Source organism: Filicampus tigris, chromosome 4 (genome assembly GCF_054856515.1).
Source record: "Filicampus tigris isolate MCC_2025a chromosome 4, RoL_Ftig_1.0, whole genome shotgun sequence".
Classification (NCBI taxonomy): Eukaryota; Metazoa; Chordata; class Actinopteri; order Syngnathiformes; family Syngnathidae; genus Filicampus; species Filicampus tigris.
In genome coordinates, this window is record NC_141220.1 from 7,813,726 (window position 1) to 7,839,608 (window position 25,883).

Below are 25,883 nucleotides of genomic sequence, written 5' to 3' on the forward strand. Positions count from 1 at the left end.
GCACTTTTTTCTGCTTTGACTCCCACCCCTTCACCCCAAAAATGTCATGCTGTCCATGAAAAGCCAATCACTGAAATTGAGCTTTTGTGATGTTGATGTATTGTTGCCTTGAATCAATTGATTTCAGGTCAAACCAGGATCAGCTGTCACATTCGCATTCGCAATGACTTCTTGCAATGGTGTGGAAATTCTGTCATCTGCCCAATTGAGCTATTATCCATTTTGATCATTTGGATCCTCATCAGCTTTCAGAACTCTCACTAGTATACAGTTCTGTTATACTATATTATCTAAAACGTTTTTTTAATAAAAAAAAAAAAAGAAGCTGTGGTCACGTGACTGTCATTTGCGACTGCAAATTCAGTGACGTTAAGCTTTTAAAAGTTTTACATATGATTGACTACCCATGATTTACTTTGTATTTTTGCAAACATGATGTTGCTTTTGTAGCTGGTATAGCCTCAATTTGGTCATCAACTGTTATAGAAAGTGGCATGTATGTCTGTAAATATTTTTTGTGAATGTACTATAAAATATGTCTGTCAATGTTGTAGAAGTCTATGGAATTTTTTAAAGAAGAAAAAAAAATTTTCCCTGAGCAGTTGTTGCACATTTTGTTGCTTTACACATTATGCTGTTATAAATTATTGCTGATGAATTGAAAAATAAATATCAAAAGTCAACAGGGCACTTTTTTTCCCCCCTCATTAAAGGCAGAATGTGTGTTGTTCATGAGGGTGATTTAACAGGTTGTGGGAAACCAAAAATCCTTAAGGAGACTGAAAAGTTTGCAACTAAAAGTAGGCCTGCGTTGTCTTCAGACCTCGACAGACACGTTGAGTCGGTGTGATGTGTTGTAGTCAGCTCCAGTCAAGATGACAAGTCATGCCTGAGGAATGTACAGTAAGCCCAGGCTTTGAACTCATGTCATGTGATCATGTGATGGAATTATGATGGAGAGATTACCTCATTTGAAAAACAAGGGGCCCTGCCTAGCGGGGATCCAACCACTGCTTTACTGTAATATCATTTATAACTCGATGAATATCTAGATTATTGTAGAGCTATGGTGCTTTTGACAACAAAGAAATCCAATAAGTGCAAACTTTGGCTTTGGGTTTTTAAAGTTAACGACATTTCGACTCGCGTTTTACCTTCACATTACAGTATAGTATACGGGGGAGAAATCGTGATATGCATGTTCATTTTCATTCTCGTCAAAGAGGCGCTAGACATGTTTTATCTTTGAGTAAATATCGCCACCTCCTGGCTATAGTTTTAAACAAGTCAAATACACAGAACACATTCTCAAAACTTTTTTTCCCCATCTGTCAGACGGTTTTATTGAATCATTCCATTATCATCTCATCAACAGTTACAACCGTATATTTGTCAAGGTGGAATTTAAAAAAAAAGTTTGTACAGTTGACATCTTGCTAATCTCAAGAGCATTGTAAACAGTGATCACAGATACATCTCATCACACAAATTCACACAAGTAGCTTCCTTTAAGAGGAAATCCATCCTTATTTCTAAGTTGATACGTTCATATAAAAAAAGTGGAATTTAAAAATAAGTATGTTATTTGAAAATATATGTAAGCTATACATTGGCGATAATATTTTGTATGGGATTTTGTACAAAGTGACAGATGCTAAGACTGCAAACATCAACTGAATTACAGTAACAAAATAAAGCGTAAAAAATGTTTTGAATGGGTTGAATCGGAATACTGTTTTTTGGGTTGTTTTTTTTTCACATCAAATACATGGTGATAACACAGTGACAATGTGGAAAAAAAATGCAACCACATCCAGTCTCAACAATTCTCTACAAACTATTGACAAGAACATTTTTTCTCATTGCCATGCTATCAGTGCAGCAATGTGGCACGACTCGAACTACCCGACTTATATCTTCAATATCACCATGATAGCTTCATGGTCATCATCATTCACTGCCCAGCCAATACATTAAGGCACTTTGCTGTTGTTAGCAGCTGAGATACAATCTAACATTGACACATATTGTACATTAAAGAGCTGTAGCATGCCACAAGTGAATCACTGTACTGTTGGTGATCTGCACGTATATGGCTATAAAAACATGACAATCATGCGCTCAGAGCTGCTTATCTTTGGCCACAAAGCGGAAAACTTACAACAAAAAACAAATAATTACAACGTTTCAGAGGAGAATGAACTTGATTTTAGGACTACACTATTACTGCAAGAATAAGGGCACTGCATTTATCAGAGGGAATGCACCAATTGACGAGCAGCTGAAGAAAACATTTTATGTTTCAAAGGAGGGAGTAAATGTAGAAAGGAACATATTGATGCATAGTTTTTATAAGTCAGAGTTACAGTAAACTAAATGATAATTATTAGTTTTTCTTATATCCTTCTTAATTTAAGTCAGTCAGGCATCAAGTGGAGTAAATGTGTTCATTGCATAACTACTAAATTGATATAATTCAATGATTCACACTCTTTCTAAAAAAGGCCATTGTTTGGAATTGTAGTACCAGCAAGAAACCAGTATAAAGCATTCAGCAGCTACTAAGGTGATTCAAATGACGTTACATGGTTGTGTTTTAAAAGACGTCCATGGCAGCCTGATCCATGTTTAGAAATGATTCTAAGTGCATGTTTAACACAAGACCATTTGTTGTGTCAACAAATCCTTCATGTCAAAGTTTCGCATTTTTCCTTAGCGAATGGTTGCCTTATTAGACAAGACTGTACGATTTGTGTTACTGAGGTTACGTATCATGTCCAAAGATATCCAATTGAAAAGGCTCTGAAGGGAAATGAGCCATTGTGCTATGGTCCCAAGCAGCGCGGGTGTGCAGTGGAGCCTCAAACATAGATGCCCTCTGGGTTCAGGCCGGAGCTGAGAGGACTTTTTAAGACCCGTAGATGACTGGACAACGGTTGCAGGGACACGGGACGCTTCAGAGAGCCGGTGAGTGGAACCAAATCTGAAAACGGAAACAGGAAATCAATACAAAAAAGGGAAAATTATCTTGCACATAACGTATGCAGCTTGCATCCATTTTCATTTCACAACAATCCAAATCCACCCATCGATTTCTTATAGTGATTGTCCTCATTAGGGTCACGGGTGATATTGCCCGAGAGGCGCGTTAAACCTAGAACTGGTCGCCAGCCAAACACAGTGCACTTATGACAAACAACCTGATGGACAATTTAAAAGTCCTTCGTGAATGTAACATGTTTTTGGAATGTGGACTGGAGGAGAACATGAAAATGGCAAACAGGTCGCCTGAGCAGAGGTGACAGCGGTACCTCTTGTCTGTGAGGCAGACATACAGTACTACTCCAATTTCCACCATGTGCCCACATGCCAAGTCAGAAATGTGAAATACAAGTATCAATAAGAAAAAACAAATAAAAAAACAAACAAAACAACTTTCGCACCACCGGGAGGCAGTGCTGAGATACAAAGAGCTTTTTTATGATCTATTCCTAACATTTTACACACATGCAGCCGTAAAAGAAGTTTATGGGAAAGGACTGAGACTCTTCACCCATCACGTTTATAATTGAAAACCATTTCCAGGAGTTTAAGGGGTTCCTCAGATGGCCCATTTCGAGGTCCCGATGGTGAAAAGGGGCAATATACGGAAGGTTTGATAAATATCTGGTGTTCCCATCTTGTTTGTAGTCTTGTATTCTTTTAATGCAAGGAACGGATGTTGATTGGGCCTTCCTTTGCATCCACCAGTTGCAATTAAGTGATACGCCAGATCGTTGTTGTCCTATTATCAAATGTTGTGCTTAAGGGCTGGACTCATTCCTCACATGAGCGATCGGTGTTCGTTAACCATTTAACCACCTAATCCCACATCCCTTCAAATGGGTTACCAATTGTACCCTTTGCTGAAAAACATGTCAGAGATACAGTCGTCCAAAAAATGTAACATCCAATTTTATCATGATAGTAAATAAGTTGCAATTTTATCATGCTTTATCTAACACCAGATGCTGTCCAAAGCACTTTGCCAAGCCCCAAGTCCACTTTTTTGAAAACATATCGAGTACCGGTAAGCTATGCGCTAACGGCAATGCAGCCTCAACCTTTAGTTTAAAGATACACTATATTACCAAAAGTATTCGCTCACCTGCCTCACCACCCACCTGCTCACCTACTATGAACTGAAGTGCCATCCCATTCCTAACCCATAGAGTTCAATATGATGTCGGTCCACCTTTTGCAGCTACTACAGCTTCAACTCTTCTGGGAGGACTATCCACAAGGTTGAGGAGAGTGTTTAAAGGAATTTTTGGCCAGCCTTCCAAAAGCGCATTGGTGAGGTCACACACTGATGTTGGTCGAGAAGGCTTGGCTCTCAGTCTCCGCTCTAATTCATCCCAAAGGTGTTCTATCGGGTTCAGGTCAGGGGGGGGGCATTCTTTGACAAATGTCTTGTTTCACAGTCTGCGTGCCTGAGTGCTTGATTTTACACACCTCTGGCCAGGCCAAGTTATTGGGACATCTGATTCTGATCATTTGAATGAGTGAGCGAATACTTTTGGTAATATAGTGTAGTTATAGATAGATAGGCCAGTTACAAACAGTACAGAAAGACAATCTGGCAGTTTTTGTCGAGGTGTTGCCCCTTGCCAACCAGACGTCAAAATGTAAAATTTTAAAATTTGGGATGTGTGCCAGCTACCAGGTAGGGTTGGGCATCGTTTGAATTTGGACGATTCCGGTTCCGATCCCGGTTCTTTGATTCAATTCCTGTTCCTAACAATTCTTGATTCCGATTCTTAAAAAAAAAGGATTCATTTTTGGACAAATCACATGAACTTCTCTGTTGTTTAATTTCATGAACTTTTTACTGTTTGTGAACTTACCATGAATTACTCAAAGGGCTCTTTTTAACCAGTATGTTTATTTTTGACATTATTATTTGGTATTATCTTTCACAAGAGCTTTATTTTTGAGAAGTTCAAGGCAATACAACAATGCAGCTGTTAGTGAAAGCATGCTACTGAACACTACTGAACTCTTGTGCTTCTTCCGTACTGCTAACTAGGAATCGAAACTTAGCACCGACGTTCTAAAATCCGAACGGTTCCGGGAGAACCGGAATGATGGTCACGGTTCTACTCGACTCATGGTTCTCGGTGCCCAACCCTAGTGCCAGGCCATAGTCTCAATGAAGCCTCTATATTGCATGGAGGAGCAATATATCTGGTTCTACAGCCACTAGTAAATTGGTGCGTCAGACGCCTAACAGGATTTAGTCTTTTTGTGATTTGTGTCTTTCACACAGAACTTGCTGAAGCAAGTGTGCACTCACTCAGCAGTTGTGACTTAGTTGCTACATTAAGATAATATTTAGATGTGTGCTGACATCAATGCAAGTGTGATAATTGCTTCCAGCACAAAAAGGCGTTGTCAGTGAGTCTCGGGTGTTCAACTTCACACTCTGGTAGAGCCTGGCAGTATTTAACCTCTGTTAGGTCTCTGATGCTGACTGAGTAGGAAAAAAACAGCCTAGATAGTGAGAGTGTAAAGTGCTTGAGTCTCACGCCTAGACTCTAGTTGGACTCTGAACAGGATCATTTGTAGATAATGAATGGATGTTTTCAACTATCATGAAGCAGTCTTCTTCCGGAAAGATATAGTAATTCCTCAACAAACATTTAGCTGTTGGCTAAAGGAAATAAACCTTTTATTTGACTGCGATTGAATCCATGTCCTTATAATTCAGTGCTTCTTGTCTCTTTGTCAGCTGTTTCGGGAGGATGGCAGAGCTGTGGTCCGACGATCCGTCCCCATAAAGTGCTGAGTGTGTGATAGAGGATGTGTGTGAAAGAGGCTCACGAGGGGAACAGAGGGTAAATGAAGGACTCCAAGTCAGCTCCTCTGGCTGTCGGCACGGAGACTACCCATGGGGCACGATTCCTGCTAAGGCACCTTGTACTCTCACGTATGATTACACTAGAATGCATGTCTCAGGTCAGACCCATTCAGATGGGTCAAATATAAGTGAGCCTTGAATCACTGACGACATGTCATTTCCACAAGGTCTGCTCTCTGTTTGGCATTTAACTTAACAGTGGCTGCTATTATATACAGTAATGCTTCAAGCTCTTATTATCCAAAGCATGTGATGATCTTTTTTTAAATTTTTTTTATACTTTACAGAGCTCAAATGAGTACCGGTATATTCACCAATGTATACCTCCCAATGAAGTAAAAGGACCTTACCTATTTCACGATTGCTGCTTGTACTTTCGTCCTCGGCAGGTTCAGCCGGCAGCACTGTGACCTTGGTGCCGGTTTGTTTGATGAACTGCTGCAGGTTAACTTGCCTGAGCTCCTTGGTTAGCTGCTCCAGTTCATGCTGCATGTCCTTTAATGAAACAGTATAGTACCATGAGGATACGGGAATGGAATAATATATACACATGCTCATATAAACACAAACAAGAAACAAATATACATATACATATGTATATGTATATTTGTTTCTTGTTTGTGTTTATATGAGCATGCTTTCTTGTGCTGTGTGAAAATATAACCTTACGCCACTGTGTACATTAGTTCATATGTTTATATGTATATGTATATTTGTTTCTTGTTTGTGTTTATATGAGCATGCTTTCTTGTGCTGTGTGAAAATATAACCTTACGCCACTGTGTACATTAGTTCGTGACCTTGAAATGTCGTAAACGGAGGAATAATTTACAGCATAAGATTGAAGGGTCCAATGAAATTCATAGATTTGTTTGACCTGTAGCTTCTTGCTGCTTTGTCCCAGAGACCTGTCCACAGCTCTGCAGCTGCTCTCCATCTGCACAGCTTGTCTTTCTTGTGCTTTCAGCTCTGCTTTAACTCGGAGCACCTGAGCTCGAGCCTCGGCCTCATTGAGCCACTCGGTCTCCTGACGCTCTCTCTGCAGACGCATCTCCTCCAAACCGGTTTCTACGCCCTGATGGAACAACAGACAAATAGTGAAAGGGCAGAACGCAATCGTCGAACACATGCACTATACAAGTCAAAGAGTGGCGTTGCTTTCTTCATTTGGGTATTTGTGTTCCCAACTTGCTCTTCTAGTTCAACAAAACGCACCTGCACCATTGCCAGTTTCTCCTCAATCTCCTTTTCGCAGCCCTGCAGACGACCACGGAGCTCTTCCAGCCTCTCCTCCAGCTGCCTCTCACTCTCCAGCTCAATCTGCAGCTCAGTGGTCCAAAACTCCTCCTCCTCCATCTCCACCTCAGTCTTCCTCAGATGTTTCTCCAGTCTCAAAATCTCCTCTACCAGACCGCCACCCGAGTGCCCGCAGGAGACTGGAGCTCGCGCCGCTCGCACATCGGCCCAGGCTTTGAGCTCAGTTTCATAAGCCTCCAGTTTCTTCTCCAGCACACAAAGCGTTTCTCTCTGAATGCCAACCAGTCGAACCAGGTCCGCCGTGCCGCAGGCCCGCAGGCCGTGGGATGCACTCCCAGTGGCTCCCCCCGCGTGATGGTAAGTCCCACCATTTCCTAGATGAAGCCTCCTCTTCGCTTCGGCTTCACTTGTCCGCCCACCGCTCAGTATCTCCCTTAGACCTCGGGGAGCTCCCGTAAAGGTGAGAGACTTGCGACGAGGCTCACGGCGACACAGGGAGCGCTCGTTGGGATGGTGAAGCTTCGCGAGTGGGGGGAGGCTCTGTCGGTGGAAGCCGCGTTCAGGCCCCCTCAGAGGGGGCCCTTCTGAAGGGGGCCGTTCGGTCAGGGAAGGGCCCGTGCGAAGCAAAATCAGCTGGACATCACCTGCGTATTGACCCCACGTATTAAGGGAGGCAACCGGGCTCTCATGAGGGGCGAGATGACGCTCCGTGTCCCGCCATTTTTCCACCAGAGTGTATCTTCCGGTCCGACCTGCCAGGAACACAATAGAGACGCTTTAAAGATTTGCACGGTCGAAAAGTGAGCTTCAAGGAGATGAGCTTTCACATTTTTATCATCACATGGAGAAAATATAGGCTGGAGAATTAGCACTGCTCAACACCACGTCACAAAGCATTTGTGTTAAAAGAAAAGGAAAAGGCAGAGGAGGGGGCTCTGCTTTGTCAGCTTGGCAGGGGAGAAAGGAATGAGTCATACTTTCCCTCCTCCGACCCTGTATTTGGGGGAAGTGATGTCAATACAGTCTGCTCAAGCACTTCTATTACTCACAGAGCCATATGGGGGTGGGGGTGGGATGGGGGGTGTTTGTAAAGAATTGCCAACAAAGCCACGATGATCCACTGAATTCTCAGCGGAATATCATGCAGGGGTAGACAGACTAATAAATGTGTTTTTGTTTCTTGATGACAGAGAAATGGCTTGATGAGTGTTTTACAATATCGTTTTCTGTACTTCCGGTGTACTTTTGTGTTTCATACTAAAGGCAAGTAGTTTCTTTTATATGAATTGGACGTGGGCAACAAAACAATATTAACCATTGTCCAGTGCCAACACGTCATTCAGAGAAAAGCAATTTACAAAAAAACACTGAGTGTTTTCAGGGGCTAGTGTGGCTACATTGTGAGACATCAACCAGTGATGAATAACTCGTCGCTTCTTGAGAGCATCTATGCGAGGGCAGACAGTGCAAGTTCTGGAAAATCTGTGTTGTGAAGCCGATTCCCCATTTATTTTACTCTCTCAATTGCTTGGATACAGTACCGTATGTTGAAGTAACGTACATTTTTGTTTGCAAGCTTTACTGTTTGTGTACACAGATTTCAATCCCCGTACATCAACGATATTTAATTGCAATGCTTAAAAACAATAACTTAAAGTGGAAGTCAACCCAAACATATATAATTTTTCAAGAATATGTTCTATGCAGGCCCATTAGTTGAAACAGGGCATTCTGATAAATATTGCGTTTGTGGAATAAGTGTTAATCCACTCGTTTTTAGCCATCTATGGGGGCGGCCATTTTGTCATTTGTGTTGACTGAAAATGACATCACAGTTGCCCGGGGCTCAGGTAACGACCAATCACATCTCACCTGTTTTCTGAAGCTGAGCCGTGATTGGTCATTATCTGAGGACTGAGCAACCATGATGTCATTTTCAGTCGACAGAAGTGACAAAATTGCCACCCCCTGAGATGGCTAAAAATGGGTGGATTTTGCTGCTTAACTCATATTCCACAAACGCAATGTTAATCAGAATGCCTTGTTTCAATTATTGGGCCTGCATAAAACATTCTTGAAAAATATCATAGCCGATGTTAATAATATGTTTGGGTTGACTTCCTCTTTAAGTAACAACCAAACAACCTTTAAGCAGCTGTTATGACGGCGGGCTAAATCTCTGCTCTGGCGGGCAGAGCAAGGAGGTTTCTTTGTACACAAAATCAGTAATCCATAGATAATGAAGCCAGCTACAGTATAATGAAAAAAGGATTACGATAGCTACAAAACGCACATAGTGAAAGTAAATTATGTCTTTTACAAAGTAAACAGGAAGCTGACAGGGCACTGTAGTCACATTCCAATACAGATTCACTGGGTTTTTACAATTTTTCAATTTACTGTACTGTCGAAGTGCATGCACACAGACTAGCTGAGATTTGGAATTACATTATGGAAATTCACCATTATATTCCCTGGCGAGAAGAGGAGAGCCGCTACCAAACAAATACAGTACCGCTTAAGTTGTGAGTTGAAATAACCAATGGTAAACAAGCATTTGTTGACAGGCTAACTGAGGTCAATTTACTTGTAGACATTTGCAACCATAAAGGAGACTCTGACTTTGACACCGCATGGGTGGTCAGTCAAAAGTTGTGTGGTCCTACATAACAAACCCCATCACATTTGTTTGTGGCATCACACAAAATTCAGTACACACATAATGCAAACATCAGTTACGAGAGAGGGGAAGAAACAAATTGCTGTAATCCAGACCTCAATGTTGACATAACTGGTTACTAGGGCTAAGTTAAGGGGCTTACTTTCTGAACCACGGGGTCTGATACGTGACCACATTTTGTTATACATAAATTTATAAAAAGAAAAGGAAAAAAAATGACCTGATGAAAGCCTTGTTCAAAGAGTGGTTTAGTGCATATTGTGCAAAAAGGAGCTTGCATCCCACCGAAGTGCTTCGATCATTCGGTTCCCTAGACATGAAGAGCATTTGGATACAAAATACCTTTTGGAGCTGCTTACCCGACCCTGGGTCAGTGGCCGCAATATGTCAGCACGTTTCCTACTCTGGACGTCACGAAAACCAATAACCAGAGAGCACATTGTGCTGAATACTCTTGCACACAAATCTATGCAACGCTGGGAATTGGGCAAACCTTTCATAGGTAAGATTGTTTGGGGATTTTTTTGTCTCTTTTTTTTTTTCAAATGTTCTGTATTAACAGCACACGCAGTGACATGAGCAAAAAAAAGTCAACATCGTGAAAATCGGTTGAGAAATGAGAATGTTGCGACATATTTTCAATGTCCATGCATTCCCTTTGATGGGAAGACCCCCCCCAACGTAACCATGTCGGATAAGTGGGCTACTACAGCGCGCTGCCATATCTCATCTTGTATTCAGATGCAGTATGTGGCCTGTACCATCTACAGTGTAAATGCAAAACAAAGAAAGCACCTGAGCTGTTAGCGCTAATAGTCCCTGTACGTGTTTGAAGAACTCAAGGGCCAATTAACGGTTTAACGGTTGAGCACCAGTACCATAGTGATTATGTTTACATGCAGTCAATATTCGGGTTAAGGTGAAAATTCCGATTTCTGAAACATTCTGACTGACCCGTTTACATGATTGAGCGGACAGAGTAGCTCCGCCATTTGAATAACCCACTTTGACGGCGACACACGGCGTCATGACTCAAATGGACGTCATTTCCGCTTGCTACTTTTAACTGTGAATAAAACACTTGATATTCACGTCACTCACCACAGGAATGACGCAACCGGTTTCCTCCTCGCTCCAAAAGTGCGCTTTGGTGCTGCGTCTCTGAGCTTGTTTACCTTTCTGTTTATGTATTTCCGGTGGGTTGCATGCCAAACACAGCTTCCTGTACTACAAAGACCGATTTTCCTTGCAGTTGAACATGCGCAGAGTGCAACCGGGGTATTCCGACCATGTCTGTGTTTGTGCGCCGGGAGTATCTTTGCCTTTTTCGCCCTCCCCTCCTTCTTCTCCATCCACCTCTCAGCAGTAATGGTAAGTACACCATCTTATTTTTTTATTTTAATGTATTTTAGTTGTTTTATATGAAATATTTCGACTTTAATGATGAAATATGACATACGTGGAAATTCGGCAGCATAGGAACAGAACTCGTTCGTAAATCGAGGACTTTCTGTATACTGTATGTATACTCAACACAAATATAAACGCAACACTTGTTTTTGCTCCCAGTTTTTATGAGATTAACTCAACGGTCCAAGACATTTTCCACATACAAAGTATCACCATTTCGCTCAAAAATTGTTCACAAACCAGTTTAGATCTGAAATAGTGAGCACTTCTCCTTTTTAAAGTTACGGTATTTTTTTTTTCATTGTAAAAAGAGTTTAAATATAGTTAGCAATAATTGTAACTGTTATGTATTTTTTTTCAATCACAAAAAGTGTATACCTGTACTGTAATGACAACTTGTCTTTAACTCGAATACTTAGATGTGTCATAGGCTGTTGCTGCTGAGTGTTCAAAGATTTCAGTGTCTTAATAGTTTACAAAATTAAGAGATCTTTATTGTTAGTGTATTTTTTTTTTATTCTGGTCTAATTTCTTACAATATCACACGAATGGTTCGCTTTTATTTATTTTTTCTAAAAAAATGTACTGTTTACTTGTCATCTTTTCAAAATAAAGGTATTTAAAAAAAATATATATATATATATATATATTTTTGTACCGAAAATATACAGAGGTTCATGAATGCATCGTACGGCTAGCAAGAGGATCAGCGGAGAACGAAGGCGTTTTAAGTGCGTTATTTTAGACGTGCTACCTGCAACATAGCCGCCGATCTCCATGTAGCAATGTCGGCACACAACTTTCGGACTTATCCACGTACCTTTCCCCATCTGCGATTTTAACAGGAAAGCCAGAATGTTCCCAAACAGGAGAACTCAGTGAACGGGGCGACCTTCGAGCTGGCTTGTTTGCATTTGCATAATAATGCCATTTACCCACGCATTTATGATTTATCACGGCTTCCGGCGTACTGGCTCCTCTTTTGTGTCACCACTCTCCTCTCCTGCGAGCAACAGTCAATAGCATCCATGCGTAATAATAAAAACTGATCAGAAACAGTACGCAAGTGGACCGAACCAAACATATTAATACACCCACGTATACCATTACACCCGTAGGGTATATGTATTGTATGTACTGATTATGTATTACTTCACTAACTAATATGGCTATATGGATTAGGGGACACAAACACTGTGTGTTGGAAGGGGCCTGTTACAGTTATGCCATTTACAGCCTTAGAGTATACTTATAATCACAGTAATCACTCCGGCATCCATTTTCTTTTTAAATATATCGCTTGTCCTCATTAAAGTGGGTGATCTGGAGCCCATTATAGTTGAGTTTGGGGGAGAAAGTTTCTCAACAGGTCGCTGTGAATCACATTGACATTCATATTCACACCTTTATGGGTAATATATAGTCTTTAACCATAAGAAAAATCATAAAAACATGATGAGAACATGCAAGATTCAGATTTATTGCATAGCTTGCCTTACCTATGGCCTGAGCCAGCGCAATCACCACTTCCTGACAGGTGGTCGCTTCAGTAACCCCACACACGACTCTTTGAACTCCATCCACCCAAACCTTGAGCTCCATTGTGGGTCAAACGTGCCGAGGCTTAATGTGATGTGTTGGCCCCCACATTCTTGAAGACATCAGATGCGCAAGGGCAGCAGAAGCCCTTCTGGCTGCTTCTTGGGAGGAAACACAAGAGGAAACAGGAAACAGACAGTGAGGATGTGCTCAAGGATCACATACCTTAAAGTTGAACTCAAACCGTTGTTATTTGGTACTGTTAATCATCAGGCTCCTAACAGTTGCTCATTGTGAAAATATTGAGTGCAGTCATCGCCTTCATTAGTCATGCCAAGACCATCTGGCCGTAACACTGTTGTTTTGCACTTAATAGGTACTGTACATCGTGTCGACTACGAAACAGGAAAATAGTGCCAGTAGACGTTCCCAGGCCCAGATCCTGCTTTTGTAAGGAAAACTAGGAAGCCATGAGGACGGAGGAGGAAAACTATGTGTGTGACATAACAGAGAATGAAGCAGCACGAAAATGTTTGGTTGCAAAACAGGAAGGTAGAGCCAGTGGGGATCACAATACAAGGAAGTGACAAATGCTTTTGTTTTTGATGCCACTCTTCTTTGAGCTACGCTAATTACTCCTGATGCAAGTAAGTAATGTATAACCAAAAGATAGCGGTAACTCACTACATTTATGCGATTACATACAGCAAGTCACTTTTTGGATCAATTCAGCCACGGCTCAGATTGATTCATTCTTTACGCGTGGTTATGACGTGATATCATCGTTAGTGATGTTTCCATGATATTAGATATTTAAGCGTCGCCTCGTGATTTTCCCCAAATACTGTATTTATTTCGACCTCCTACCTAATCGCTTCACTGTAGAAATGCCCCGACACGCTGGACCACATTTACTTTCGCAAACACAATGTCGGAAGTGACGTCGTCTCATCTTCTGCGCATGTGGGTCACTGTAGCGATGAACACGCATGTGTTCATACAGCAGACAAGACCGAGGTCGCATTTAGAATGTAATATGAACGCTTACGCAAAAAAATCAGATTTTCGAATTGAGCATTAAGACCTGCGTTGTGAACCTAGCCTAACATGCTTGATCATGGGTCGGCAATTCACGGCTGCGGCTCTTTCATCCTTATGTTGCGGAAAATAAATTATAAGTGTCTGAAGTATATGTTATTTGTCCCAAAAATGTGTATCATGTCTTCTTAAGTCAAAGTTTTTAACTTCTTCCTTCAGACCTTGTGCAATTTTGATGATTAGCATTCACCTTCTTCAGAGACATTTGACAGCAACTGACGTGTCAGGAGGCAGCTGGTATGCGTATCGCTGCATGCCAGCAACAGTAAGACTGCACACAAGTATTTTATTTGTGTTTGTTCGTTTGTTTAATTGTAGTTGTAAATTGAAAGATTATTGTGATGTTGAAATAAAATTGTATATCGTCACAGCCGGAAGTGTGTGCCACACACAATGTGGAATGCGGAAGCCGTGTGGCGTAATGGCCGCCCCACTAATGTCTAAGACAAATAGGAGAATCTTAAATTGGACCCTGAAATGCATTGGGAGCCATTGAAGGGAGGCCAGAATTGGTGTTATGTGCTACATCTTCCGAGTTCCAGTTAGGAGGTGGGCAGCAGCATTTTGGACCAACTGGAGACATTTGAGAGATGACTGGCCGATTCCAAAATAAAGTGCATTGCAGTAATCTATCTGAGATGTTACATAGGCGTGGATTACTGATTGTAAGTGCTGATTATAAAGGAGGGGCTTTACCTTCTTACCGTCTAAGACGAAAGATGCTGGACCTTACAAAAGCGCTGATTTGCTGGTCCAATTTATGATCACTGTCCATTTTAAAACCCAAGTTTGAGACTGTTGACTTTAGATATGAAGCCAGGGGGCCCAGGTAAACAAGGTGGGATATGGAAGAGACACCTTCTGACCGAACACCATAACGTCTGTTTTCTTTTCGTTGAAATTTAACAAATTTAGTGACATCCAGGCTTTGATGTCCTCTAGATAGGACAAAAGTGGTCTTAAGGAGTAAGCGTCTTTATTGCTCAGCGGGACGTAGATTTGACAGTCATCTGCATAGAAGTGGAAGGAAATACTGTGTTTTCGAAGGATGGAACTGAGGCGCAGCAAATATACCTGTAAAGAAAACAGTAAGGGCTCCAAAATAGAACCCTGAGGAAGACCATATGACAGAGGGGCAGAGTGGGACTCGGAGGAACCTAAGCTAACAGAAAAAGTCCTGCCAGCCAAATAGGATCTGAACCACTCTAGAGCGCTTCCACTAATGCCCACTTGGTGTTGCAAACAAGTCAAAAGAATACTGTGATCTACCGTATCAAATGCTGCAGTCAAATCCAACAAAACAAGACATACATAGTCTCCGGTGTCATCTGCCAAGAGGATGTCATTAAAAACACATAACAGGACAGACTCTGCGCTATGCATCTTCTTGAAGACTGACTGCAAAACCTCCATGACATTTTGTTCATCCAAAAAATATTCTAACTGTGAGTGCACCACTTTTTCCAGAATTCTAGGGATAAAAGGCAGCTTGGAAATGGGTCTAAAATTTAACAGCACAGTTTGATTAAGGCCAGGTTTCTTAAGCAAGGGTTGCACAACAGCATGTTTGAAATGTAGGGGGACTACACCATAAGACAGGCTGCTGTTGATAATTCCCAACACCGATTTACCAAAACTCAGGAGAATCACCTTAAAGAAGTGTGGAGGAACGGAGTCATAAGGGAGCCAGATGGCTTAATATGGCAAACCACATCCTCCAAAAATGTCAAGTAAACCTCCTCAAAGGAATCGAACACTGCAGAACAAGGAACGTGGACAGAAGGGTCAAATGTGATGTTCAAAACGAGAGCCCTAGCTGTAGCAACCCTGTCAATGAAAAACTGCCAAAATCTATCGCACATTTCAGGGGACGAGTCCGTGCAAATCGGTTGATGGGGCTTCAGTTCAGAGTTAATTGTTTTAAATAGTGCACGTGGATTATGGTGATTTGCCTGAATCAGACTTGACAAGTGGACTCTCTTGGACTCATTCACCTTTCTTCGGTAACGACGCCAGCAGTCCTTTAGGATTTGATAAGAGACCTGCAGCCTCTCTTTTCAACCTGCATTCAGCTCTGCGGCATTCCTGTTTAGCTGCACGAGTGCTCTCATTAAACCATGGCTCCGGTCTAATTTTTTGCCGCATATTTTTTAATGTAGCTACTGAGTCCAAATTATCAAGGATGGATGAATGTAACCAAGCGCCGAGTTCCTCTGTGTTTGATGATGGAATACAAAGCCCATCAAAGGCATCAGAGAAACGACTAGCAGTGAGGGGGTTAAAAACCCGGCTCCTGCGCTCGCTAGCAGTAGCTCTGACAGCACTAGAAAACATTACATCAAAGAGCAGAGTCATATGATCAGAAAGCACATTGTCCAATACTTTCAAATTTGAAACCGATATACCAAAATTAAGGACAAAAAATTGGCCAAGAGGGACAAAGCGAATATTGATGTGCTGTTATTTTATAACCACAATGTTTCAGTGTTTTGTTTTTGCAAATCAATTTCCAAGAGAATTCTTATACAATACAATACCATTTTATTCATATAACGCATTTTAATTATTTGGAGAAGTATTTTTTTTTTTTACTTGAGTCATAATATTGTAGTCTATCGGTACCCTTACTCGAGTACAATTTTGGGGCACACTACCCACCTCTGAGTACAAGTAATCTTTCAGAAACCTCTGAACACAACCAGAGACATTCAACAACTGGTGAATAATATGAACAGCTTTACAAAGCATGTGTTATGTTACATGAAGGTCAGTTTCCAACATAATGTGATGCATGAAACACTCATCTAGTGTGAGGGACTCTCTTTCAAGGGCTGGGATGGGGGTTAGGTAGGAAGGGAGAGAGGGAGGGCGGTATAGAGGGTGAGGGGGAGAGAGAGAGAGAGATACATCAAAATATTACTTTATGTGAAATTGATCAAGGAAATGTAATTGTTGTCCGTAGATTTATGTTTACTGGTCAAATGTCTCATTAAAATATCTGAACCAAAATTTATGTAACTGTGGGTCACATGACTTACACAATAGTGAATGTGTATCTTTTAGGCTTTGATCTATAGTATTTACATTGGCTGAATCCAGTTTTTGTCCTGAATTTAGACTTCAAATAAGAGGCATAAAAGAACTGAGGGATGCAGGGAACACAAAAAATGTCACACTGGAATTATTTTTCCTGCAGGCACCCAAAACACAGTAACGGCTTTATAAACCTCATTCCCATTAAGGCCTTGATGCAAAGCAGCCTTTAAAGCGGAAGTCAACCCAAACATATCGATTTTTTTAAGAATATGTTCTATACGAGCCCACTAGTTGAAACAAGGCATTCTGATCAATATTGCATTTGTGGAATAAGAGTTAATCTACCCGTTTTTAGCCATCTTTGGGGTCAGCCATTTTGTCACTTCTGTTGATTGAAAATACCATCACAACTGCTCAGGGCTTAGGTAATGACCAATCACGGCTGACCTATTTTCTGAAGCTGAGCCATAATTGGTCGTTACCTGAGCCCTGAGCAGTTGTGATGTCATTTTCAGTCGACAGAAGGTGGATTTTGCTGCTTAACTCATATTCCACAAACGCAATATCAATCAGAATGCTGCGTTTCAACTAATGGGCCTGCTGGGAGCATATTCTTGAAAAAAATGTTTGCGTTGATTTCCGCTTTAAGGACTAGAAGTGAAGGTGGAAGGAGTGAAGAAATAACAACACCACAACAAATGTCATTTCCATGTTGACCCAGTGGATGAGATGGGTTTGGGCAACACAGCAAAACCCCCTTTCATGTATATTACTCAAAATTTCAGTAAACCTGAAAATTAAATTTTGATGATTTCCAATCACTTACATGCATGAACGTCAGATGCTCCCTTAGGTACAGACACATTACATTTCAATCGGTAACAATAACAATAACAGAAAACCAGATGATTGGAGCAGAGCTCTGCAGAGGAGAGAGCCATCTTAAATTCTGCACGCTCTAGTCCTCTGGCTCATCCAAGCCACAATCTGGGGAGATGCCCACTTGCTGATTTGTGCAGCTCATCTAAGCCAGAGAAGCATTTCAGGAGATTGAAGACGGCTTCAAATCCTTTGATATGATCAGCCGCAGAAAACATGTAAACCCTCGTGAGCAAATGTGCCGTCGACTCAAGAGCAATTCCCCTGTGAGCAGAGAGGTGTGTCGTCTGCGTGCCCGCGACTAAGCTCCAGGTCGAGTTGGCCCGAGAAAAGGCTTCAACTGGCGACTGCTGTAAACAACCTACCATATGCTCGTGTGGGTGTTTCAACATGGTGCTGAAACTCACACCACGGAGAAATGCTGAAGGAGCCTTTGGAGCTTAACATTTGCACTGCTTTTTCCAGGGATTTACAGAAAATTAAGCAATCAAAAAGCAACCTGGCAAGAGTACAGTTTCAAAAATTGCTGCTGTATCACTGAGGAATTATCTCAACTAAACAAAACACAACCTGGAGGAGGCCTGTGTTGCACCAAGTGAACCAAATAACATACTGATCTCTCAGTAGCACGGCAGCTGTTTGAAAAAAAAGCTAAATACAGTCTTGGTTTTGTTTGACTTTGAGAGGGGTATTATGGTTGATTGCAATGTTTATGGAGGACTTCTGACACACCGGAGTACTTCATACTGCTGACAGTTTTAAACAATGGGCCGTTTCTTCCATTCTGGTAGCCTTGCTTTAATGCTAAAGCTGTCAATCCATTTGCAATTTATAATCAGAAACAGATCTTTTGTGAAATGGTGAGCAGGGCACGGTCACGTGGATTGTTATGCTTTGGAGTCACTAGTGTTGAAGCGATGCAAGCAGATTGGGTTTTACTAATCGGTAGCAACCAACAGAAGTTTATTTCACTGCTGAAACAGGATGCCAGAAAAAAAAGGCAAATCCTCAAGAGGGAAACCTTTGAACAAAAACTTTTATTTTTAACCTATAACGCGGATTGTGGAAACTTGAAGGAGTGAAGTTCGCCAGTCTGGTGGAGTCATTACAGTATGTCTGCATTGCAAGAACGTCACTAACTTCAGAATGGTTGTTGTCACCCACTGAATAGCCACTTGGCAGCATTGACTCGTCCACTGACCATGTCAAAAAGCTCATATTTATTCAATTCATTCAATGAATTAATTAGTAGGTTGCAGTTAATTCATTTTGTTAAATGAAAATAACAGTAGTATTTTCTGTTCTAATTTCCATATGCGGTTAAACACCTTCTTTCGTATTCTCTGATATCCTACAGTAATGTATCAAATTGAATTGGAATCAACATGGATGTGCATTTGTGTACCATTGACAACCACAATCACTGCGCTCAAAAGGCAAGGCTCTTGTTTTGGGAATGAGATAAGAGCGGTTGTCATCTAAAAAGGATGCCGCCAGCGAATTAGAATGCCCTACATGAAGAGCAAACAATGACGTGCATGGCAAAGACTGTAAGCGTTGATCTTAAAGAGCCAGCGCTGATAACATCCTGGGTATACATTCCTAGCCTGTGAGAATGCAACAGCACATGACCAAAAGATAAGGACGCTATGGGAAACTATTCTGTTATCTTGATTCTTATGTGGCAGTCAGTAGCTATGGCTGGGATGGGCAACTGGCAAGCCACGGGCCGCATGTGCAACCACACTGAGTGGTCCCCTGATTAAACTAAGAAACATTTTTGGGGGAGGGGAAATGATAAATGTTTCCTCTACAGCAGTGGTCTTAAATGACAGTACTCGAAGATTCACAAAAATTTGCAGATTTTTTTTTCTTCTTTTTTTAATGGAGTTTGGGGGGGTTGACGAAGATGTATATTACAGGTTCATTATGCTTTTTTGGAAGAATTTTTGGGGGTTTACAATAAAAACTTACAATGCATAGCGATGCCGTCAATTACACGTGGATTTTCGCTATTTGGTCGGTCAGTCCGTCACTGAGAGAAGCCTGTTTTTCTGACTTTTTTGGGGTGTGGGGGGTGTGGTGGCGGAAGGGCAACTGACGGACCAACGGACTAATTGACGGACTTACAATGGTTACGGAAAGTATTCAGACTCCTTGAAATATAAGATAAGATAAGATGGCCTTTATTAGTCCCGCAGTGGGGAAATTCTCGGTGTTACAGCAGCAAAGATATAGGTCACACAGAGACGCCGGCATAATGTAGCCGTTAATGTATAACATTATAAACATTCGGAAACAAACCTATGTAACTATGTGCAGACATCATATGTGTATACATAATTACCCATGTATATACACTCTTGCATCCAGCTACATACACAGTATAAAAACACTCCTATAGCCTGTACATAGTACAGACGAAAAAATAAACATAAGTGCTAAAGAATACACACACACACACACACACACTCCCCCCCCACACACACACGCACACAGCCTTACATTAATTACAAGTTCAAACAGATATGCATAATTTTTATTCTACAGGCAGTCGATACACTACACTTTAATTATAGATATAATAGAAAAACAGTTAAAAAAAATGTTTTATTTTTCTCTTTTATGATCGTTCTTCATCCAATCAAATTTGTTTACAAAGTTCTGGTGGGCGGGACCGCCAAGGCAGAAAGCTCTTTGCCCTTGGCAACACATAGCAAAAATTCTGATTGGATGACAATACGCCCTTCTAAATTATGGATTAATAAATATATTATACAGTATATATGAATTAATTGCAGATAGCAATACTACTATAAATACTACTAGGATCCATACTTAAAATTGAGCGCTCTGGATCGTAATATCGATATTTTGATATCGATCTGCCCATCCCTAGTTGAAGGCAGTCAGGTCGGCCATCCCTGCCAATGAGGTGTCCCTTATTTATTTTTTCGGGAGTTGGCAACCCTAGCTTGATGTAACGCTGTAACACAATGTACTATTTGGTACGCTAACACATCGTAGCATCTTCTATGAATTAAACAGCCATTATTCAGTAAACTCGCGTTTAGTAAACAACCAAAACTCTGTGTGTTTATGCCCGTGGTGGACATCGAAGCAGGAAGTGTACGCTTGCTCTCTCTCTTTCTCTCTCACTCGCGAACGGAGTGATGCGTTCATGAACTGGGAAATATCAGCACTCAACACAAAAACAACATATGTGCCAGTCATCGGCATCACATGACAATAAAACCCATAATTAATTATATAATAGTTATAGTGCAAAAAAAAAGGTCCTTCCTTATGCCTGATTTCATATCCTTCCTTTTTTTGTTACAGGTGCGTACCACATTTTGATATTGTAGATCAATTTACTACTTTTAAATTATGCATACTAGTGAAGAAAAACAAAACCTTTTCGATAAAGTTTAAATTAAGACACATTTAAAAACCAATACAAATGTTTATTTTAGTTTTCTTTAGCACAGAGCATTTTCCCAATTTACTCCTCTGATTTCACTACCTTTCATTAAAAAAAAGTATTGGTGCCCAAGAAGAGTGGAATATGTACACAAGTAATTCTTTTTGTATTTAGAGATAATTTCACTGTATTAGTGCAACTCTGCATAGTGTATAGTTTTGGTTCCATTTTAAAATGCACTAAAGAATTACAGCTAAAAATTTCAAGGAGTATCGCCATCTATTTAAGTCGCTCCCTTATTTATAAACATGTCAGGAATGATGGCTTGAGTTGCAAAGTTTAATACAAGTTGAATGTACTATTGTCTTAATTGTCTTCATGATTAGTTTATACATCAAGAATTCAAGCTGCAAGCGAATGATGGTTATTATAAGATCAGCGGCTTGCTGTTGCGATTTGCCGCGTTTTATATATAATCCAATTAGTCGACTAATAGCGACTACTGTTAGTGATAAGTCGACTAGCAAAATAATCGCTTGTGGCAGCCCTAGTCATAAGTATTCAGACCCTTTGCAGCAACGTTCATATTTAACTCATGCTGGCCATTTCTTCTGATCCTCCTTGAGATGGTTCTGCTCCCTTATTGGAGTCCAGCAGTGTTCAATCAAACTGATTGGGATTGATTAGGAAAGGCACACACCTGTCTCTATAAGACCTTACAGCTCACAGTGCACGTCAGAGCAAATAAGAATAATGAGGTCCAAGGAACTGTCCAAGAGACAGAATTGTGGGAAGGCACAGATCTGGCCAAGGTTACAATGGTCAATGACCTTTCACTTGTAAAGCGCTTTTCCATTTCTGCAGCACTCAAGGTTCCTAAGAGCACAGTGGCCTCCATAATCCTCAAATAGAAGAAGTTTGGGATGGCCACAACTCTTCCTAGACCTGGCCGTCCAGCCAAACTGAGCAATCGTGGAAGAAGAGCCTTGGTGAGAGAGGTCAAGAAGAACCCAAAGATCACTGTGGCTGAGCTCCAGAGATGCTGTTGGGAGATGGGAGAACGTTCCACAAAGTCAACTATCACTGCACCTCCACCTCCACCCTCCACCAGTCGAGGCTTTATGGCAGAGTGATTCAACGGAAGGCTCTCCTCAGTGCAAGACACATGAAAGCCCGCATACAGTTTATCGAAAAAACCTCTGTTTAAATTTTTCTCATACATTTGGTTAGTAAGTGTGTGGTCCTATGTGGCTCCCCCAGTAATGTTGATGAAAAAATGTGGCCTCTTCCATCATTTAAGTTGCCCATCCCTGAGGTATGGAACAACAAATATTTTCTTTTTTATTTGCATTTATTAAACTTGTAAAAACTGTTGTTGTACAGAGCTGGGATGCTGAAAATTGTGTGAATGTCCAAATATTTATGGACCTGACTGTACATACAGTATACCTTATACTAATACATATATATACATAGTGTCATTTCGGTCGTTTGTTTACATGTGAGCGGTGAAGCACAAAGACTTGAAAATGGGTCTGAAAGATTACGTCTCCATTTTAACACTTAAAACCAAATGGAACACACAAAAGCCCATGTGTTTGTAATATTCAATTTGGGCATGCACGAGTGTGTCACAACCAAAACAACAATGGCGCCTCACAGGGCTCATGTAGTGCTTGAGCTGATAAAGCTTCTCCTGCAAAGTCTACTTCCTAATTACCGCACCACAAAAGTGTCAACATACTGGCATTACATACTGTATATTATATAATTCTAAACCCTACACAAGCAGACAAAGTGTATTGAACAGATGGTCCTGGATGACACCCAAGAGGACAAGGCGGAGATGTTCACCTATCATCGTCAACCACCGGCTTGGCATGTATATTGTGTTTGATTGGGGGTTGTTTTGACAGTGTTGCCTCCTGTACACGAAGCTACTAAAGACTTCAAAATGTTTTTTGTTTTTTTCTTGTAAATGTAACTGTCGGTCACAGTGACGGTGTGAATATGAGAGCTAATGGTTGTGTGTCTCTGTATGTACTCTTACAACCTACTGCCGCCTAGGCAAGGGTGTTGTCTGTCTTTCGCCTGAGGTCAGCTGGGTTTGGCTCCAGCTCCCTGAACAGGATAAGCGGTGTAGAAAAGGGATGGAAGGCTGGCTGTAACTGTAGTCTATACATGCATCAGCCAAATGAGCAATAAGTATAATTTGATAAGTATTTTACTTGTGTATTTAAACTAGATTTTGTGTGTTGTTCCAATATTTAAATTTAGGTCTTTGAGCGTAAACCCTAAATGTCCCTCTGCCTTTCGAGTTGGCTGGTATTAAAAATTATTAGGCCCTGAAGCAGCCTCCTCCACTTAAGATGTCAACGCTGCCAGCGACTTGAACATCTGGATGGCACATTTGGCCAGGCAATAATGCTGCTTTTGTTTCCATGCCATATGCATCGCTCACGAGCCAGCTTTGAAGAGGAAGCAGGGACACAGCAGGGCAGCATGAGGCCGATGGACAGGCAGGCTTTAAATGTTACAGTACTGTAGTTTGTGATATGCCATCTGATGGCGAAGCACACTCTTCTATGCAAAATATATTGCATATACTGCTTGCAAGCAATGTTGCAAGCTCGTTTGGTGGGCTGTGTGTAACATCTGAAATTCGACTTTAACCAAAACCTGAATGTATAGATACTTGTTATTATTATTTAGTTATATTATTGCTGTATGCAATATTTCTAAGTAACACTAATTATTTTTGACCGGTTTTGTCATCTTTGATCTGTGGCCCTCAGACAACTGATGACACAGCATTAAGGTTGGACTTTTTGCACCATTACAAAACTCAACTACCGGTAGTCATCCTATCTTGAGCTCCACGAAACACACATTAAATGCTCAGTAGTAAAATCCACCTCGCTCATGCTTAGTCCGTCCCTTTTTTTTGTGTCCCCTGTCCTCCGTCCCAAAAATGGGCGTCCGTCCAGGACGGAGGGACGGACCGTTCCGCACCCGGGACGGAATGCCCAGCTCTGGCCAATACTTTTGACACCTCGGCTGAATTCTAAATTTATTTAATTTTTCTACATAAGTACAGCTATGAACTGATGGACAAATGGGAAGACCACAACAACACAGGTAGATTCTGCTACTCCTGTTTGATCTTTTTAGTGTACGATGAAGCGATTCTCTTCTCATGAGTAAACATGGATAGAAAGAAATAATGAAGCAACGCCAATGGCAGCTAGCACCAAGTTCGTTGAAAATAGATGAAAGTCATCTCAGCTGACCAAGCATGTAACGGTATTCGCTTGACATTATTTGTAGTAAAGTTGGAATAGTTGCTCGTGCCTTAACAATCTGTCATTATTGGAGGCTGAAGGCAGGAGAAACTACCAGGGGAAGCCTTAATCAACACAACAGCAGTAGACAAGAATTCTACTATAGCGCCGTGTACTGTTCTTACCTTTATGGCGCAGAGAGGACTCGGCTCACTGCTCGTTTTGCGAAGAAGTTTGCAGATGAAACATTCGTAGAGGCGAGAATAGCACAGATTGTGTCCTTCTTCACCATTGCCCCCTAACGACCAGCGACAAAGTGGTGTTGGTCGTTTCGGCGACAAAAATCGACAAGGACGTTTGAGATCCCTGCCCCAAAGTTTGAGTCGGTCCACTCGGAGTGTGCTCGTGTTTTGCTCTCTCGCCAGTGAACGGCGGGGGTGGGGGGTTGGGCTGGGGGGAAGCCCCTCTCCCCACACTTGTCTCCTCTCTCCTCCTGCAGGCGCACACATCGCATTGGAAGTGGGGCACCGCAAGGCATTGTGGACCGTTTAAAGGGAGAGGCCACCCTGAGCCACAACTCCCGCATCCAGGACATCTGGTCTGGAGGCGTCCTGAACATCCACACGAACTGACCTTCAAATCTGCTCACCTCACCTAAAGACACGATACCCGCAAATCTTCTGAATAGTACCCCAAACACACACACAAACCAGTGACTGTGTGTCTGTCTCACTTTCTCAATTATTTTCCATTACTCCCCTTTACTCCCAAGGAAGAAGGAAAACATTTAGCGCCCCCAGATCTGCGCCACGACTATAAATAGTTGTCCATAAAATGGTTATAACTACATCTCTGCATGATGGTGTACAATAAACAATACCATATTTTTGTGACGGACAACTGGCATGAAAGGACAACTCCTGAAGGGTAAAACTATAAAGAATATACACTTTAGGGCAGGGATGGGCAACTGGCGTTTGGAGTAGTTGGCCTGTTAGATTAGGCCTCTTTGGCATACAGTACTGTATATGATTAGATAGGTGACTCGAGCCAGGCCTTTATCTTGCTGTGACCTTTCTCTTGCTTTCACTCGGCTTCCCTTTTCTATGACACCCTTGGCACACTTTTTAGTTGATTTCAGTTAAGGCCATAGAGTCAGTCACACATAGTCACAAGGGCTAGGCACACTCCAAAAAATAATTTGTTGGGTTAACGTAATAAAATTATGGAAAGAATTTCCACCTAAATAAAATGCTGTCATTTAGCGAGATACAATTTTGTTGAACCACTTAGTCGTAAATGTGTTGAGTGGACATAAAGTATTTGTGTTGTTTATAAATATTTTCAATGTTTGATTCCAACTTCGTTTTGTTCAGGTTG

The 25,883-nt window shown here is 41.4% G+C and overlaps 1 protein-coding gene across 2 annotated transcripts; it reads right to left on the bottom strand.

The window, feature by feature from the left end:
• Nucleotides 1-1,311: 1,311 nt before the first annotated feature.
• Nucleotides 1,312-24,946, bottom strand: rassf8a (Ras association domain family member 8a). 2 transcript variants are annotated; one of them, XM_086029400.1, is made up of 6 exons: nucleotides 24,689-24,946; nucleotides 12,746-12,943; nucleotides 7,115-7,908; nucleotides 6,777-6,974; nucleotides 6,250-6,394; nucleotides 1,312-2,983 (listed from the first exon to the last, which is right to left on the bottom strand). In XM_086029400.1, exons 2-6 carry the CDS (start codon nucleotides 12,846-12,848, stop codon nucleotides 2,862-2,864), a joined length of 1,362 nt encoding a protein of 453 aa, XP_085885526.1. In that variant the 5' UTR covers nucleotides 12,849-12,943; nucleotides 24,689-24,946; the 3' UTR covers nucleotides 1,312-2,861. The 2 variants fall into 2 exon arrangements, with proteins under 2 accessions (XP_085885526.1, XP_085885527.1); XM_086029401.1 differs by having other exon boundaries at nucleotides 12,746-12,946.
• Between the last annotated feature and the right edge of the window lie 937 nt (nucleotides 24,947-25,883).

Coding starts and splice junctions, on each gene's coding strand:
- rassf8a (XM_086029400.1), bottom strand. CDS start 12,848: ATGGAGCTCAAGGTTTGGGTGGATGGAGTTCAAAGAGTCGTGTGTGGG. Junction 7,909..12,745: donor TGCGCTGGCTCAGGCCATAG/GTAAGGCAAGCT, acceptor TGTTCCTGGCAG/GTCGGACCGGAAGATACACT. Junction 6,975..7,114: donor AGAAACTGGCAATGGTGCAG/GTGCGTTTTGTT, acceptor TTGTTCCATCAG/GGCGTAGAAACCGGTTTGGA.